General features: G+C 47.5%; 1 protein-coding gene across 3 annotated transcripts in view; it reads left to right on the top strand.

The window, feature by feature from the left end:
* Positions 1-19,854, top strand: part of LOC135369228 (uncharacterized) — a 197,821-nt gene that overhangs the window by 53,446 nt on the left and 124,521 nt on the right. For all 3 annotated transcript variants that reach the window (XM_064602860.1, XM_064602855.1, XM_064602852.1), the window contains exon 4: positions 10,824-10,975. In XM_064602860.1, the coding sequence (XP_064458930.1) occupies positions 10,824-10,975 (152 nt within the window). The remainder of the gene's footprint in view (positions 1-10,823; positions 10,976-19,854) is intronic.

Below are 19,854 nucleotides of genomic sequence, written 5' to 3'. Positions count from 1 at the left end.
ACGGCACACGTGATCTCCAAGCAGCAGTCAATGAGCAGCGACATACCCTGGCTCAAGAAAATGCCCATAAGTGCTATTGCATTTAAAACAAAGTTTAAGCAACCCTGCTTTGAGGTTTTGCAGTCTGCGTGCAGTAAAAAATCACAGCTCAATATTTCTGTCATCATCAATACTTCTGTTCCATAACATAAGTCGTTAAACGTGTTTAACGAGCTGCGTTAAACCGGCGTTCGGAGACCACCGCCCCTTCTTAATGACAACGTTGGACATGCACAGTGAAGCGTACACGCTTCAGTAGCTCACGAGCAAAAGCATATACGAAGGCTGTTTCAGTACAAAGCATTCTTTAGCTACTAACACATAAAAAAATGTTACAGAAACCACTTCGCTGGTTCTCTACGGTGTGCGAAGTATCGTGTATGAAGACTCACGATGTCCCGTGCAAGAAGAGGCCAGATTTTGTTACGATGCAAGATAGCCACATCGCAACTCACGACGCAGCTATCTATGAATACAAGGACGCAATTGCGCCGGCTCCACATATGGCACACCGTACCACTTTTTCCATGTTAGTAGGTAAAGGATGCTTCGCATTAAAAGTGGTGCGTGTTCTGGCCTCGTAACAAATCTAACAAATATGAGGGAGGTAGACATTGCTTCCAGCACCGTGTGTCGGCGCACGTCAAAAGAACCCCAGATGGTTCAAATTGTCCCCAGTCCTACCCTGCGGCACATGCAACATGTCGCCACACTTTGCAGACAACAAAAACAACAACAACACTAAATGATGACGATGAGATGGGGTGTTTCACCGCGGTGGTGCGGCACGCAAATCCATTGCACGTGGAACATTATGTGAAGATGATGAAGGAAAGATGGAAATACAAGAAAGAACTAAAGCATCGGGAGTAGGGTTGTCAATCCCGAGCCATTTTTGCTGTCCCGGGGTTTCGGGATTTTTTGCTGTGAATCCCGGGATCCCGGTACGGGATTTCGGGATTGTGACGAGTTCGGATGGTACTTCGAAGTATAGTCGTGCGCGGGTCACAATTATTTGACCTGCATCCGAGTCGTACCCGCAGGTGCAAACCCCCACCCGACACGCAACCCGCGTCCCAATACAAACTGAGACCCACATCCTCCCGCAGCCTGCATATTTTTCCCAAAAGCTCACCAGCACCCGACTGAGAGCACTCCCTGGTCTATGCCCGATGATTAGACGTGTCTGTGTGTATGGTTCCTTGTACGACATCAGCGTAGGGGGCAAAAAGGTGCAAATGCGTGTTGGTTGCGACTTCAGGCATGATGATACGATACGCGACATGGACAGAGAAGGGCATAAAGGCGCTGCTGTACCCTAACGGTTTGAGCGTTTGTTCTGTCCTTGTCAGCGACGTTTCACGTCATATTTCGAGCCGCTACAGTACAGACGCGAAAGAAATTGAGAAACTCGGTGTACTTCCAAATAGTGTTTTGGTAAAATTCGTCGACTGCACCCAACCCGCTGCTCGCTTCGCCGTCAACAATGCCGCCCGCACCCAACCCACCACCCGCAACAACATGCGGGTCTCCCGCGGGCCGTGCAGGACTCTACTTCCAAGTCCATGCATACCTCAAGTGTCTATATCGGCGTGTTGTGCGCAGTTCATGTGTGCTTTGTCAATGCTACATTTTACCGAACGAAAACACTCGAAAATTCGCAGTGTAACCACATTGGCAAAATAGTGACGGCGAAATGGTTACATTTGATTATTTTTTCCCTATGATAATGCCGCTCCTTTTTTATTAATCTGCATTTCACTGTTGCACGTGAAAAGAAGGCGAGTCCCGCTACACTTGCTTGGAACACTTGCAGGAAATATTGCTTTATAATTTCCTCAAACGGTGTAACGTTCCACTTGAATGAAGAACAGGTACAAAAAAAAAAAAAAAGAACGGAAGAAACGAATGGAAAGAAACGAAACACTAAACGGTTTATCACACCGTCGCTGCGTGCCTTCACATTGTACAATAATTAAAACGCGACCTGAGAAAGCACAACAGAGAAAGCGACTCTACTCTCAGCAAGCTGAAGACTGCGTTGAAACTTGTGAATGTGCGATCGTCCCCAGGACCAGATAAAATCATCTTTGCCGCACTGCGAAACTTTGATGAGCGGTCATTCCAAGATCTCTTTCACGCTTATGATACGTCTCGGCGACAGGTATCCGTACCATCTACCTGGAAGGAGGCATTAGTTGTTCCCATCCTGAAACCAGGCAAATCCCCAAATGCAATATCCTCCTTTCGCCCTGTGAGCCTGACAAACTGATAGACAGAATGGTTTTGCATCGCCTCGACCGGTGGCTCGAAGAACAAGGTGTGTTCCCTCAAGAAATGGCTGGACTTCGTCACCCACTGAAGTTCCATAAATCCAGTTCTCTACAGTCCAACATACTCGTGCTCATTGGCGGATCGTTGTATCGGTTTTCCTGGAGAGCAAGCGCACATATGATACTGCTTCACGCCTTTCGTTTTTTTTTTTTTTTTTAGTATCTGGTTGACTCTTCAGCTGGCTCCACGATTTCTTTACGGACCGAACTGTCGCTGTCCGGACATACCACGGCCAAAGCTCTAAGCACCCCGTTCATCAAGGCGTACCCCAAGACAGCGTTTCGAGTCATATATAGTCTTTAATGTGATAATGGTAGGCCTAAAATCGACAATTCCTCGCAAAGTAGCATTCTCTGTGTATGCCGATGACGTTACCCTTCGGACAGTAGGCAAGTCACGACCAGCCGTTCAGCGCCTTTGCAGCTAGCCTTAAAGTAGCACAGAAGTCATTTTTAACACCCAGTTTTCTTCCTATAAAACTGTTAAGTAGGCCAGTAAGATGCACCATGCGAAGTAATTTACACCACAGAGTCATAATTATCGCAGAAACTGAATTTAAAATACGCCGCAAAAAGCAACCGTGCGCAACGTTGATGAAGAGCAGTACCAGCCTGTGATCTGCCTGGAACCTCGCGCTGACGCTATAAGGGACGCTCGCTGATTGGCCTAGAGAAATGTTGTCTGCTACTCCGCTGTCGTCTGCTATTCGGCTGTTCGGAGTTCTGATAAAGCCTTTCTCCTTGCTCGGTAATGCTTCGGCCGCTCCTTCTATCCCCAATTCTCCGGGAAAAGTGGCAAAACAGGTTTACGGCGGCAAAGAGACAAGGCGCTGACCCCCACTGACCGGCGAACCAGAACGAGTCTCCTTATGCCGTCATCGGTGACGTCGCATCATACCTCCTCATCCTCGTTATAGCTGGAGTGGCGAGTTAAGGGTGAAGGCGCGGAGCTACGTTTATGTGAGTTATTTTCTGGGAAACAAATTGCACACATCAAAACCTTTCGCGCTATTCGGTATAATGACACACACACTTTCATCAGATGTCTTAATCCGAAATTTTTTTGGATGGCCCTCTGTACTCCTTTAAATAATGTCCATCGGTACCCCATGCGATTTGGAATGGACCTTTCACCCAAAAAGTCCGTCGAGCTCCCTTTTACTCACAAGGCTATGAGAAATTTCCCTCTTTAGGTTGGTGCAAAGAAGCTCGAGCCTGTACGTTCCCACCGCTGCCTTGGTGTGGTCCCCGACTCGAACTTGCGCTGGCACATTAAGCACATTGAAACCAAAATGCAGCGATGGCTTCCTGCAATTCAACATCTTTCTGGCTTAGGATGAGGCTGTGATCAACGCTCCCTTCTAGCCGTTCACGCGACTTTGGTGAGGGCGACTGTGCTTTACAGCCTTCCAATCTTGCACAGGGTTTCTACAACGTCGTTAAATACCCTTCGGACCCAGTTTACTCAAAGCTTCGTCGTTACCTTGGAGTTCCAAGAATGGCTGAAAGACGGCAAGTCCTAGCTGAAGCTGGTGAACTGCAGGTAGGGGTCCTTCGTGAGCAGGAAACGGCCCGACACTTCGTACGTTTGCGTGCGCACATTCCCCGTCACCCACTCCTCAGGAAAATTCTATACCGTTCTGAGAGTGATTTCCATCGCGTAGCGCAGAGGACACGCCAGGCTCTCACTGGCTTCATAGCTAAGGACATCACACCGCCGAACGCCCCCTGGTCTCTGCCTGTGCCACCCACCTTCGCACGTCTACCGGACCTCCAGCATCGCAGAGATCAAATCCCCCCTCAAGTCCTTCGAGCCCATTTTTATGCTCTCGTAGACGGAAAGTTTTCTACCTCTGCCGCAGCATACACCGACGGCGCATCTCGAAATGGCAAGTCCACGTTGGCTTTCGTCATCGCATCCGAAGGCGTAGTGGAAGGACGTCGCCTTTCGCGTCAAACCTCATCCACAGCTGCGGAACTCTATGCCACACTTTTCTTTCTGCAGCACATCGTTCACTTTACCCCGCGGGGTTGGGTCGTATTCACTGACTCAACATCTGCGCCGCAAGCAATTGAAAAAATTTTGGCATCTGAAGGTCATCCGCACCGTTGGTTATGAATATGTGTTAATGGCTTAAAAACTTGTCTAGAAGCACAGGCACAGGCTGGTGCTCCAATGGGTTCCAGCCCATTGCGGTGTCGAAGGCAATGAACAGGCCGACAGCGCCGCAGAAGCAGTTCTCTCGTCTCGGAGACAGACGCGTATTGCGCTGCTGAGAGGAGATCATCGGTCCGTACTTTGACGCCTCGTGCCTCCTCTGGCTACCCGCCAATGAACCCCTGACATCCTTCCCGCAGCCATGCTGAGCAGAGCTCATCCAGCGCTCGGCTTCCGCATGCCTAGACATATCTCTCGTCTAGATGCCGCATTAGTTCATCGAATGCGCCTCGTTGTGGCCTTCAGAGCACAGTGTCGTTACCGCTTGAGGCAAGCTGACTTTCCCCACTGCAGTCACTGCGGTTCTGTAGATGATCTAGAGCACATTCTTCCTTCCAACCTTCTAGAGCACATTCTTCCTTCCAACCTTCTAGAGCACATTCTTTCTTCCAGCCTTCCCGAACCGTACTCTACGGATCTATTAACGAGCGAGACTCCCGCCCCCCCCCCTCTCAGAAAATTGCTTGGTCCCTGGCCACATCCAGCCCACCAACGGTCTGCCCTCAAGGCTCTCTTCACTTTCCTGGACACCACATGACTTCGATACTTATTGCGAAGGGGCTCATTATTTCATTCCCCGCATCACCACCAGCCATGCCCAAGAATCGCGGACAAAAACTTAAAGCGTGCTTTGCCTGCATTACGCCCATAGACACAATGCATAAGAAACGTATAATTTCATTTTGGCGGAGAACGCCGACACTTTTCATTGATGAAAGATGAAAGTCACTGAAATGGTTACCAGCTGTAGGAGTCGAACCCACATCTTCTGGATTGCCGGTCCAGGGCTCTACCAATTGAGCTAAGCTAACACGCCTTCTCGGCGACTTCCAGGGTGCGTCATCTGAAGGGACAAACCAGCCACTCTCTCTCACTCATCCTCCTTTCTCTCTTACATTTTTGCTCACTCATACACACATTCATACGACGGGATCGACGCAAGCGGCAACTGTTGAACATGAGAAAACTGATGTTCTGAGGCTGGAACAACATAGAAGGGACAAACACATACAAAGCCTCAAATTGCCTAAGAAATTGACGATGAAAGATGAAAGTCACTGAAAAGGTTAGCCAGCTGTAGGAGTCGAACCCACATCTTCTGGATTGCCGGTCCAGGGCTCTACCAATTGAGCTAAGCTAACACGCCTTCTCGGCGACTTCCAGGGTGCGTCATCTGAGGGGACAAACCAGCCACTCTCTCTCACTCATCCTCCTTTCACACTTATATTTTTGCTCACTCATACACACATTCATACGACGGGATCGACGCAAGCGGCAACTGTTGAACATGAGAGAACTGATGTTCGGATTGCCGGTCCAGGGCTCTACCAATTGCCGCTTGCGTCGATCCCGTCGTATGAATGTGTGTATGAGTGAGCAAAAATGTAAGAGTGAAAGGAGGATGAGTGAGAGAGAGTGGCTGGTTTGTCCCTTCAGATGACGCACCCTGGAAGTCGCCGAGAAGGCGTGTTAGCTTAGCTCAATTGGTAGAGCCCTGGACCGACAATCCAGAAGATGTGGGTTCGACTCCTACAGCTGGCTAATCTTTTCAGTGACTTTCATCTTTCATCGTTAATTTCTTAGGCAATTTGAGGCTTTGTATGTGTTTTTCCCTTCTATGTTGTTCCAGCCTCAGAACATCAGTTCTCTCACTCTTCACTGGTTCGCCACTGGATTCTGTGAGATCTATATTCAAGAAATTATGCCGAAAAGGAATTATCCGTATATCTATAAAGGCTTTTGTTCCCCCGGCGTTTGAAATCTTACACATTGTACTCAATGGGACAGAAGTAGAATTCGCGCTCCATCGTGATTTCACAGTCTTATACATCAAAATATATCCGCTTTAGGTAATTTGCCACTGCAGTTTCGCAATTAGGGGGACAACGTTTGGAACCTAAAGTGAAGGGCTTGGTTTTGTAACGAGCCAATTTTGTTCCCGAGGGCATCAAAGTGTGACTAAAATGTGGGACATCACACTTAAAGGGGGCTTAGCCTATCGACATTTTCGCATGTAGGAAAGCCGACTGTACATTTGAGCACGTGTAAATGGGAGGAGGAATGAAACTCGAAAGGGAGGGGAATTATCAGTTCAACGCGCATTCTCCTCTGATAACCAGCACCGCAAGATGGGTTTGATTAACACATCTATAAAATAAAGGTGTGCTTTCAAGGCGAAAGAGGGTGAAGGACATTTCTTGCGACTGCTTTAACAACAGAAAAGACAAGACAAAGCTGCAGATACTGCGTTCCCCTGAGGTTCGCGCTTTGGGAAATCGAACGCTCTCTTCTTTTTAGAATCAGTTTCTTAAACTCTTTCTGACATTGTACTTGTGGCGTTAAAAAGGTGTACAAAAATTCTGATGGCTGTAGTGTACCGTTATTGCATTGTGATCTGCCCGCTGATGATTTCCTTTTCATCTTTACCTTATCTGTGACCGTCATATTTTTTGTATCTATACAATGTATGCTTACTTTTATGTTTCACACTCTTTCATAATTTTTCCTCGCAGCACCACGGAGAAGCTTGGTTGCCACCAGTATGAAATTTGATGGGTACCTAAATGGCTGTAAAATCGTATATTTTGTCTAACGACGTTGTATACCTCTATTTAAGAGATGCGAATGCAAGGCAATTTTTCTTTTTCTTTTCTTCATGCATGCACTTGTCTCGGCGACAGCATGCTTAAACTGTGCATGGCCGAGCCGTTGCGCCTGCGCTGTCCGGGAGCGTCATTCACGAACACAATGTGTACGCCATCTAATTAGACATATAGGGTCAAAATTTTAGACAAAATTACATAGGGTGCTGCCAGTCACGATTATTTCTGCACGAAAATCAACAGTCTGGCTTCAGCGACACATAGCCCTATGAACTTTTGTCCAGCACCCCAGACGAAAAAATGAACTGGGGGTCAAATGACTCCTACATTCAACTCACTTAAATGCGTCGAATACAACTGGAACCTAGCGCATACAATCGTGTTGTGCCAATGCTTTCTTGACTTCAAGCCGACCATGGCAGCGTACCTGTGCAGAAACTTAACACATTGCCAGAAGCGCGCTTTCTGATCCTTCCTTTAAGCAAATGCTCGCAGACATCCATCATTCTGTGCAGTTGCCTGCTTATTTTAGCGGCATGTTTTGCGCGTGAAATAGTGCACCCTGGGCGATTTTTGCCAACACTCGAGGTGACATTATGCTTCGCCTTCGACAAAGTACTGTCAATAGCCTAAGATAACGTTACCCCAATATTTCCATCACCATGGCGATATCCGATCATTCGTTTTTTTTTTTTTTTTTCATTTTAGTGTACACCAGGGGTGCCGAACTCATTCGTGTCTGCGGGCCTCAGAGGAACCTTTGAGGACCTTAGAGGAACTACGCGGGCCGCATACGACTGCTTTGGGGTAGCCTGCTTCTGGTATACAGGGTGTCCCAGAAAACGTGTAATTGAATTCTAATAAAGAAACTACGCCACCTAGAATCATGCGCTCAACGGCATTTGTCCTTACTTGGTTTCTGCCACCTCCTGATGTGCATGGCATGTAGCCTAAGTTTAATTTTGTAAAATTTTGCGAAGTACATTCGGAAATTTGCCAGGTAAAGGTGACTTTTTTACGCCACCAACATGAAGAGCTTGTCGAATTTACTCAAATTCATGATAATTTACCGTGATATTCAGGATCTATCCTGTCGGGAAAAATAGCCGAAAATCATGCTTCTCGGGGCACTTGAGTATAACGCGTGAAGACTTTTTGAGCGCAATCGCTGTCAGACCGACGAAATGAGGTGGGAAACCCAGCACACAGAGTGATAGTAGAAAAAGTGACAGTTTGTGAAATTGGGAGAGCGAAGGTATGGTCCCAGCCGAGGCCGGACGCGATAAGTTATGTCTGTGTTCTCTCTTTCTACCATGCCGGTGTGGGCTGGGTTTCCAACCTCCTTTCGTCTGACTGACAATGATTCCGCTGAAAATTTTGTCGCGCGCTCTGCGAGCTCTGTAGAGGATGATTTTAGGCTATTTTTTTCCCTATACTATAGCTCCTCAATATTCCTGTCAATTATTATTAATTTGAGTAAATTCGGCACGCTCTTCACATTGGTGGGGTAAAAAAGTGACCTTTATTTTGAAAATTTCCGAGTCCACAAAAAATTACACAATTAAACTTAGTTTACATCGCATGCACTTCAGGAGGTGGCAAAAACCTAATAAGAACAAATTCCTTTGACCGCGTGATTCTCTGTGGCGTCCTTTTTTTTTAAATTAAAATTCAATGACACGTTTTCTGGGACACCCTGTAGATAGTCGAATTCACTCGGGAAATCACGAAACCTACCGGTCCGTGTCTAGTAGCTTTGAAGGCACTAATATTACAAATCGGCCTTGCAGGGTTTGCTCAGAAGTTTGGTAGGAGTATACTAGTGGTACTAATTGAGTAAAATCTGACGCGGAGACAGGTTGAGAGAGTCATTAGCGAAGACGTTGAAAGCAACACAGAAGCAGACAGGAAATGTCGAACTTTGAACTTTTTATCATATGACTAGAGGTTGAAATAACTTTTCATAGGTTCCAGCGCACCGAAGAACGAAGAAATCGATTGACTGCAGTCGTTTTGATCATGTAAACGGAGAGATTCCCTGACATCGCATTTGTGAGGTTCCCTCACGATACCTGTGTACAAATAAACGACGCTAACATGAACCGGTGCACCGTACCAAATCAGCGCTGTTTCCAGAAACGCCCCGATTAAACAGCTCGCCTAAGGTGAAGTAATTGTGTGCTTCCAGTGACTTGTACGCTTGCACAATGTCAGCAGTGAACAGGCTCGGCGAAAAGATTTGACAAAATACATTGCGATTGTGATCGGCGGCATGTTCTGTGGCTGGGCTGTCCAGTTGCCGATGTGTAGCGCAAAGATATCGCCTATTGCATACCGTTCGTAAACAAGTTGGTCTTGCACTCTTGTCTGATTCCTTCATAGCTCTAAATTATTCGGGTATTGTGGAAGGAGACAGTAGAGAGTAGCAGTGCAACACAGCCGATATCGCACTTGCGGAAAGCATTCGCACGGCTGCGTTCAGTGTGTTTTGCCCACACCAACTCCACGCATGCGCAGATGGCGCCTCTTGTTTGTCAACAGCTGGTCAACAGTAAAGTGGTCTATACATTTTGAACGAACGAAGCATGGGACGAAGAGATCACTTTTTTCCGTGCGCGTTTGTGCTACTGTCGGGCGGTATTTCGAAACTTTTTTCGCGCTTTTTTTTTACACCAGGAAAAAGAAACAGAAATGAGAGGACCTATATAATCACGGATAAGAGAATCGATGACCCCCTTCCCCCTCTACAACTCCGCTATTGACAATTTTACTATAGTCCCTGCAGTTAACAGGATCACCAATTCGTTTCAATTAACGTATTAAGTAATTAACGAGGAAACAAAATATAGACTGAGTGTAGTGACTGGACCCTTACTAGCATTACGCACTTAGCCTCGTTCAAGTGCAATGCACCATTTTTGTAAAAAAAAAGGGTTGACTCGTTTTAAATGGAACGCCCTACAATAATAGAGAAAGCAGAAAGTGTCCGAGCTCTGATGGCATTGAGAATGCATTTGTACCAGCGATACTCGTCTAAAAAGTCGTCTGGCATTTCGAAAGCGATGAAGCAGTTTGAAGAATCCTTATCAAGCTCGTCACGCAGTACGAAGGGAGTTGCCTCAGGCCAAGAGCCGCCGATATTTCGAACAGAGACTGTTCTTTTTCTGGGCTGCGTCACTCAGTGCACGTTATCACCAATCAAAAGGAAGTGATCCGTGATAAGTGTTCGCTCTCTCCTGTCCTCCTCCTTCCTTTCGGGTTTCATGCCTCCTCCCACCTATACACGTGTACAAACGTAAAGTTGTCTTACTCACACAACATGTGCTATTAGGCGAAGCGCACTTTAGGGAGACGTGCCCACGAATCTTGGGCATGAATGGAGCAGAGTATCATCCCTGGCTATGAAACTCCCCACCTATAATCTCGTAATGAAGTTGTTCTTGTTAGCATCGTGCGGATGTGTAATACATGAGGGTTGGCGCCTTGAAGGCGCAGCGACCTGCATGTATAGAACAGTGCTACAATATATTGACGTTGTGTATCGATAAAATGCACAGGGTGCTTCTCTAACATTTTACGGTGGCATTCTGACGGTGTCGTTCTGACTCAGCAATAACGACGCTCTTGCAGCTGAGTGAAGAAGAGGAAAAGAAGTATCTTCCAAAAACCACTACACAAAACTCGTGGCCCTGTTTGCAAGTCAAAGATGACGTCGACGTACGCAATTTGATGGATATTCATCCCCACGGGAAGGCAGCGGATATTGTCCTTGTATTGACAAGGTAAGCGAACGAAATCCATGATGAAATAACTTTTGGTCGCTGCAAAGCTAAAGGTTGTTCGTTATGTGGGAGTACATGTAAATACATTCGTAATTCATTACCGGCAAAAGGAAGGTAAAACGAAAAGTCAATTTGGGCATAGTTTATAATGGGCATTTGGTGTTTGGGAAATCTTTTGAAATTGTTTAACAGTGAAATATAAGGGGAAGTCGACGAGGGCGTCATACCGAATAAAAATATATGAATTATGAAAAAGTGTGAACAAGGAGACTTTCTATATACAGGGTGTACAAATTAAGTGTGAACATATTTTTTAAGTATATATATAATACCTCACGCCCCCAGAGGGCACGTGAGGTATTAAAGTAAGGTCATAAATAAAAAATATATATATATATATAAATACAGCACTAGAGGACACGTGTTTCGCCGTGTTTGCGGCTCGTCAGCCCTGAGTAGCTGCGCATCGTTCGGGATTGGCAAACCAGGGGTCACTCAGCGAGCGATATACACCTGGGAGGGTGACTGAGCACTCCTCAATGCCACAGTGCAAGCCAGTGAATTATAAACAGGGGGAAAAAGCCACTAAAGAAATAAGTAAATGACGCTAGACGTGTTTGAAAATCAAACTTACAGATTAAGATGGATTCTATGGCTGCACGTAGAGAAACAGATACTTATGGAATGGTGCGACATCACTAGAGGACACGTGTTTCGCCGTGTTTGCGGCTCGACAGCCCTGGGTAGCTGCGCATCGTTCGGGATTGGCAAACCAGGGTCACTCAGCGAGCGATATACACCTGGGAGGGTGACTGAGCACTCCTCAATGCCACAGTGCAAGCCAGTGAATTATAAACAGGGGAAAAAGCCACTAAAGAAATAAGTAAATGACGCTAGACGTGTTTGAAATTCAAACTTACAGATTACGATGGCTTCTATGGCTGCACGTAGAGAAACATATACTTATGGAACGATGCGACAGCACCAGAGGACACGTGTTTCGTCGTGCTTGCGGCTCGTCAGCCCTGGGTAGCTGCGCATCGTTCGGGATTGGCAAACCAGGAGTCACTCAGCGAGCGATATACACCTGGGAGGGTGACTGAGCACTCCTCAATGCCACAGTGCAAGCCAGTTAATTATAAAGAAGGGAAAAAGCCACTAATGACATAAGTAAATGACGCTAGACGTGTTTGAAATTCAAACTTACAGATTAAGATGGCTTTTATGGCTGCACGTAGAGGAACGCATACTTATGGAACGATGCGACAGCACCAGAGGACACGTGTTTCGTCGTGCTTGCGGCTCGTCAGCCCTGGGTAGCTGCGCATCGTTCGGGATTGGCAATCCAGGGGTCACTCAGCGAGCGATATACACCTGGGAGGGTGACTGAGCACTCCTCAATGCCACAGTGCAAGCCAGTTAATTATAAAGAAGGGAAAAAGCCACTAATGACATAAGTAAATGACGCTAGACGTGTTTGAAATTCAAACTTACAGATTAAGATGGCTTTTATGGCTGCACGTAGAGGAACGCATACTTATGGAACGATGCGACAGCACCAGAGGACATGTGTTTCGTCGTGCTTGCGGCTCGTCAGCCCTGGGTAGCTGCGCATCGTTCGAGATTGGCAAACCAGGAGTCACTCAGCAAGCGATATACACCTGAGAGGGTGACTGAGCACTCCTCAATGCCACAGTGCAAGCCAGTGAATTATAAAGAGGGGAAAAAGCCACTAAAGAAATAAGTAAATGACGCTAGACGTGTTTGAAATTCAAACTTACAGATTAAGATGGCTTCTATGGCTGCACGTTGAGAAACAGATACTGATGGAACGATGCGACAGCACCAAAGGACACGTGTTTCGCCGTGTTTGCGGCTCGTCAGCCCTGGGTAGCTGCGCATCGTTCGGGATTGGCAAACCAGGGGTCACTCAGCGAGCGATATACACCTGGGAGGGTGACTGAGCACTCCTCAATGCCACAGTGCAAGCCAGTGAATTATAAAGAGGGGAAAAAAGCCACTAAAGAAATAAGTAAATGACGCTAGACGTGTTTGAAATTCAAACTTACAGATTAAGATGACTTCTCTGGCTGCACGTAGAGAAACAGATACTTATGGAACGATGCGACAGCACCAAAGGACACGTGTTTCGCCGTGCTTGCGGCTCGTCAGCCCTGGGTAGCTGCGCGTCGTTCGGGATTGGCAATCCAGGGGTCACTCAGCGAGCGATATACACCTGGGAGAGTGACTGAGCACTCCTCAATGCCACAGTGCAAGCCAGTGAATTATAAAGAGGGGGAAAAGCCACTAATGAAATAAGTAAATGACGCTAGACGTGTTTGAAATTCAAACTTACAGATTAAGATGGCTTTAATGGCTGCACGTAGAGAAACACATACTTATGGAACGATGCGACAGCACCAGAGGACACGTGTTTCGCCGTGCTTGCGGCTCGTCAGCCCTGGGTAGCTGCGCATCGCTCGGGATTGGCAATCCAGGGGTCACTCAGCGAGCGATATACACCTGGGAGGGTGACTGAGCACTCCTCAATGCCACAGTGCAAACCAGTGAATTATAAAGAGGGGGAAAAGCCACTAATGAAATAAGTAAATGACGCTAGACGTGTTTGAAATTCAAACTTACAGATTAAGGTGGCTTTTATGGCTGCACGTAGAGAAACACATACTTAGGAACGATGCGACAGCACCAGAGGACACGTGTTTCGCCGTGCTTGCGGCTTGTCAGCCCTGGGTAGCTACGCATCGTTCGGGATTGGCAATCCAGGGGTCACTCAGCGAGCGATATACACCTGGGAGGGTGACTGAGCACTCCTCAATGCCACAGTGCAAGCCAGTGAATTATAAAGAGGGGAAAAAAACCACTAAGGAAATAAGTAAATGACGCTAGACGTGTTTGAAATTCAAACTTACAGATTAAGATGACTTCTATGGCTGCACGTAGAGAAACAGATACTTATGGAACGATGCCACAGCACCAGAGGACACGTGTTTCGCCGTGCTTGCGGCTCGTCAGCCCTGAGTAGCTGCGCATCGTTCGGGATTGGGAAACCAGGGGTCACTCAGCCAGCGATATACACCTGGAAGGGTGACTGAGCACGCCTCAATGCCACAGTGCAAGCCAGTGAATTATAAAGAGGGGGAAAAACCACTAAAGATATAAGTCAATGACGCTAGACGTGTTTGAAATTCAAACTTACAGATTAAGATGGCTTTTATGGCTGCACGTAGAGAAACACATACTTATGGAACGATGCGACAGCACCAGAGGACACGTGTTTCGCCGTGCTTGCGGCTCGTCAGCCCTGAGTACCTGCGCATCGTTTGGGATTGGCAATCCAGGGGTCACTCAGCGAGCGATATACACCTGGGAGGGTGACTGAGCACTCCTCAATGCCACAGTGCAAGCCAGTGAATTATAAAGAGGGGAAAAAGCCACTAAAGAAATAAGTAAATGACGCTAGACGTCTTTGAAATTCAAACTTACCAATTAAGATGGCTTTTATGGCTGCACGTAGAGAAACACATACTTATGGAACGATGCGACAGCACCAGAGGACACGTGTTTCGCCGTGCTTGCGGCTCGTCAGCCCTGCGTAGCTGCGCATCGTTCGGGATTGGCAAACCTGGGGTCCCTCAGCGAGCGATATACACCTGGGAGGGTGACTGAGCACTCCTCAATGCCACAGTGCAAGCCAGTGAATTATAAAGAGGGGAAAAAAGCCACTAATGAAATAAGTAAATGACGCTAGACGTGTTTGAAATTCAAACTTACAGATTAAGATGGCTTTAATGGCTGCACGTAGAGAAACACATACTTATGGAACGATGCGACAGCACCAGAGGACACGTGTTTCGCCGTGCTTGCGGCTCGTCAGCCCTGGGTAGCTGCGCATCGTTCAGGATTGGCAATCCAGGGGTCACTCAGCCAGCGATATACACCTGGAAGGGTGACTGAGCACGCCTCAATGCCACAGTGCAAGCCAGTGAATTATAAAGAGGGGGAAAAACCACTAAAGATATAAGTAAATGACGCTAGACGTGTTTGAAATTCAAACTTACAGATTAAGATGGCTTTTATGGCTGCACGTAGAGAAACACATACTTATGGAACGATGCGACAGCACCAGAGGACACGTGTTTCGCCGTGCTTGCGGCTCGTCAGCCCTGAGTAGCTGCGCATCGTTTGGGATTGGCAATCCAGGGGTCACTCAGCGAGCGATATACACCTGGGAGGGTGACTGAGCACTCCTCAATGCCACAGTGCAAGCCAGTGAATTATAAAGAGGGGAAAAAGCCACTAAAGAAATAAGTAAATGACGCTAGACGTCTTTGAAATTCAAACTTACCGATTAAGATGGCTTTTATGGCTGCACGTAGAGAAACACATACTTATGGAACGATGCGACAGCACCAGAGGACACGTTGTTTCGCCGTGCTTGCGGCTCGTCAGCCCTGGGTAGCAGCGCATCGTTCGGGATTGGCAAACCTGGGGTCCCTCAGCGAGCGAATACACCTGGGAGGGTGACTGAGCACTCCTCAATGCCACAGTGCAAGCCAGTGAATTATAAAGAGGGGAAAAAGCCACTAATGAAATAAGTAAATGACGCTAGACGTGTTTGAAATTCAAACTTACAGATTAAGATGGCTTTAATGGCTGCACGTAGAGAAACACATACTTATGGAACGATGCGACAGCACCAGAGGACACGTGTTTCGCCGTGCTTGCGGCTCGTCAGCCCTGGGTAGCTGCGCATCGTTCAGGATTGGCAATCCAGGGGTCACTCAGCCAGGGATATACACCTGGAAGGGTGACTGAGCACGCCTCAATGCCACAGTGCAAGCCAGTGAATTATAAAGAGGGGGAAAAACCACTAAAGATATAAGTAAATGACGCTAGACGTGTTTGAAATTCAAACTTACAGATTAAGATGGCTTTTATGGCTGCACGTAGAGGAACGCATACTTATGGAACGATGCGACAGCACCAGAGGACATGTGTTTCGTCGTGCTTGCGGCTCGTCAGCCCTGGGTAGCTGCGCATCGTTCGAGATTGGCAAACCAGGAGTCACTCAGCAAGCGATATACACCTGAGAGGGTGACTGAGCACTCCTCAATGCCACAGTGCAAGCCAGTGAATTATAAAGAGGGGAAAAAGCCACTAAAGAAATAAGTAAATGACGCTAGACGTGTTTGAAATTCAAACTTACAGATTAAGATGGCTTCTATGGCTGCACGTAGAGAAACAGATACTGATGGAACGATGCGACAGCACCAAAGGACACGTGTTTCGCCGTGTTTGCGGCTCGTCAGCCCTGGGTAGCTGCGCATCGTTCGGGATTGGCAAACCAGGGGTCACTCAGCGAGCGATATACACCTGGGAGGGTGACTGAGCACTCCTCAATGCCACAGTGCAAGCCAGTGAATTATAAAGAGGGGAAAAAAGCCACTAAAGAAATAAGTAAATGACGCTAGACGTGTTTGAAATTCAAACTTACAGATTAAGATGACTTCTCTGGCTGCACGTAGAGAAACAGATACTTATGGAACGATGCGACAGCACCAAAGGACACGTGTTTCGCCGTGCTTGCGGCTCGTCAGCCCTGGGTAGCTGCGCGTCGTTCGGGATTGGCAATCCAGGGGTCACTCAGCGAGCGATATACACCTGGGAGAGTGACTGAGCACTCCTCAATGCCACAGTGCAAGCCAGTGAATTATAAAGAGGGGGAAAAGCCACTAATGAAATAAGTAAATGACGCTAGACGTGTTTGAAATTCAAACTTACAGATTAAGATGGCTTTAATGGCTGCACGTAGAGAAACACATACTTATGGAACGATGCGACAGCACCAGAGGACACGTGTTTCGCCGTGCTTGCGGCTCGTCAGCCCTGGGTAGCTGCGCATCGCTCGGGATTGGCAATCCAGGGGTCACTCAGCGAGCGATATACACCTGGGAGGGTGACTGAGCACTCCTCAATGCCACAGTGCAAACCAGTGAATTATAAAGAGGGGGAAAAGCCACTAATGAAATAAGTAAATGACGCTAGACGTGTTTGAAATTCAAACTTACAGATTAAGGTGGCTTTTATGGCTGCACGTAGAGAAACACATACTTATGGAACGATGCGACAGCACCAGAGGACACGTGTTTCGCCGTGCTTGCGGCTTGTCAGCCCTGGGTAGCTACGCATCGTTCGGGATTGGCAATCCAGGGGTCACTCAGCGAGCGATATACACCTGGGAGGGTGACTGAGCACTGCTCAATGCCACAGTGCAAGCCAGTGAATTATAAAGAGGGGAAAAAAACCACTAAGGAAATAAGTAAATGACGCTAGACGTGTTTGAAATTCAAACTTACAGATTAAGATGACTTCTATGGCTGCACGTAGAGAAACAGATACTTATGGAACGATGCCACAGCACCAGAGGACACGTGTTTCGCCGTGCTTGCGGCTCGTCAGCCCTGAGTAGCTGCGCATCGTTCGGGATTGGGAAACCAGGGGTCACTCAGCCAGCGATATACACCTGGAAGGGTGACTGAGCACGCCTCAATGCCACAGTGCAAGCCAGTGAATTATAAAGAGGGGGAAAAACCACTAAAGATATAAGTAAATGACGCTAGACGTGTTTGAAATTCAAACTTACAGATTAAGATGGCTTTTATGGCTGCACGTAGAGAAACACATACTTATGGAACGATGCGACAGCACCAGAGGACACGTGTTTCGCCGTGCTTGCGGCTCGTCAGCCCTGAGTACCTGCGCATCGTTTGGGATTGGCAATCCAGGGGTCACTCAGCGAGCGATATACACCTGGGAGGGTGACTGAGCACTCCTCAATGCCACAGTGCAAGCCAGTGAATTATAAAGAGGGGAAAAAGCCACTAAAGAAATAAGTAAATGACGCTAGACGTCTTTGAAATTCAAACTTACCAATTAAGATGGCTTTTATGGCTGCACGTAGAGAAACACATACTTATGGAACGATGCGACAGCACCAGAGGACACGTGTTTCGCCGTGCTTGCGGCTCGTCAGCCCTGCGTAGCTGCGCATCGTTCGGGATTGGCAAACCTGGGGTCCCTCAGCGAGCGATATACACCTGGGAGGGTGACTGAGCACTCCTCAATGCCACAGTGCAAGCCAGTGAATTATAAAGAGGGGAAAAAAGCCACTAATGAAATAAGTAAATGACGCTAGACGTGTTTGAAATTCAAACTTACAGATTAAGATGGCTTTAATGGCTGCACGTAGAGAAACACATACTTATGGAACGATGCGACAGCACCAGAGGACACGTGTTTCGCCGTGCTTGCGGCTCGTCAGCCCTGGGTAGCTGCGCATCGTTCAGGATTGGCAATCCAGGGGTCACTCAGCCAGCGATATACACCTGGAAGGGTGACTGAGCACGCCTCAATGCCACAGTGCAAGCCAGTGAGTTATAAAGAGGGGGAAAACCACTAAAGATATAAGTAAATGACGCTAGACGTGTTTGAAATTCAAACTTACAGATTAAGATGGCTTTTATGGCTGCACGTAGAGAAACACATACTTATGGAACGATGCGACAGCACCAGAGGACACGTGTTTCGCCGTGCTTGCGGCTCGTCAGCCCTGAGTAGCTGCGCATCGTTTGGGATTGGCAATCCAGGGGTCACTCAGCGAGCGATATACACCTGGGAGGGTGACTGAGCACTCCTCAATGCCACAGTGCAAGCCAGTGAATTATAAAGAGGGGAAAAAGCCACTAAAGAAATAAGTAAATGACGCTAGACGTCTTTGAAATTCAAACTTACCGATTAAGATGGCTTTTATGGCTGCACGTAGAGAAACACATACTTATGGAACGATGCGACAGCACCAGAGGACACGTTGTTTCGCCGTGCTTGCGGCTCGTCAGCCCTGGGTAGCAGCGCATCGTTCGGGATTGGCAAACCTGGGGTCCCTCAGCGAGCGAATACACCTGGGAGGGTGACTGAGCACTCCTCAATGCCACAGTGCAAGCCAGTGAATTATAAAGAGGGGAAAAAGCCACTAATGAAATAAGTAAATGACGCTAGACGTGTTTGAAATTCAAACTTACAGATTAAGATGGCTTTAATGGCTGCACGTAGAGAAACACATACTTATGGAACGATGCGACAGCACCAGAGGACACGTGTTTCGCCGTGCTTGCGGCTCGTCAGCCCTGGGTAGCTGCGCATCGTTCAGGATTGGCAATCCAGGGGTCACTCAGCCAGGGATATACACCTGGAAGGGTGACTGAGCACGCCTCAATGCCACAGTGCAAGCCAGTGAATTATAAAGAGGGGGAAAAACCACTAAAGATATAAGTAAATGACGCTAGACGTGTTTGAAATTCAAACTTACAGATTAAGATGGCTTTTATGGCTGCACGTAGAGAAACACATACTTATGGAACGATGCGACAGCACCAGAGGACACGTGTTTCGCCGTGCTTGCGGCTCGTCAGCCCTGAGTAGCTGCGCATCGTTTGGGATTGGCAATCCAGGGGTCACTCAGCGAGCGATATACACCTGGGAGGGTGACTGAGCACTCCTCAATGCCACAGTGCAAGCCAGTGAATTATAAAGAGGGGGAAAAACCACTAAAGATATAAGTAAATGACGCTAGACGTGTTTGAAATTCAAACTTACCGATTAAGATGGCTTTTATGGCTGCACGTAGAGAAACACATACTTATGGAACGATGCGACAGCACCAGAGGACACGTGTTTCGCCGTGCTTGCGGCTCGTCAGCCCTGAGTAGCTGCGCATCGTTTGGGATTGGCAATCCAGGGGTCACTCAGCGAGCGATATACACCTGGGAGGGTGACTGAGCACTCCTCAATGCCACAGTGCA

Source organism: Ornithodoros turicata, chromosome 1 (assembly GCF_037126465.1).
Source record: "Ornithodoros turicata isolate Travis chromosome 1, ASM3712646v1, whole genome shotgun sequence".
Classification (NCBI taxonomy): domain Eukaryota; kingdom Metazoa; phylum Arthropoda; class Arachnida; order Ixodida; family Argasidae; genus Ornithodoros; species Ornithodoros turicata.
Note: the sequence above shows the minus strand (reverse complement) of the source record. Positions and strands in the feature narration are given on the sequence as shown.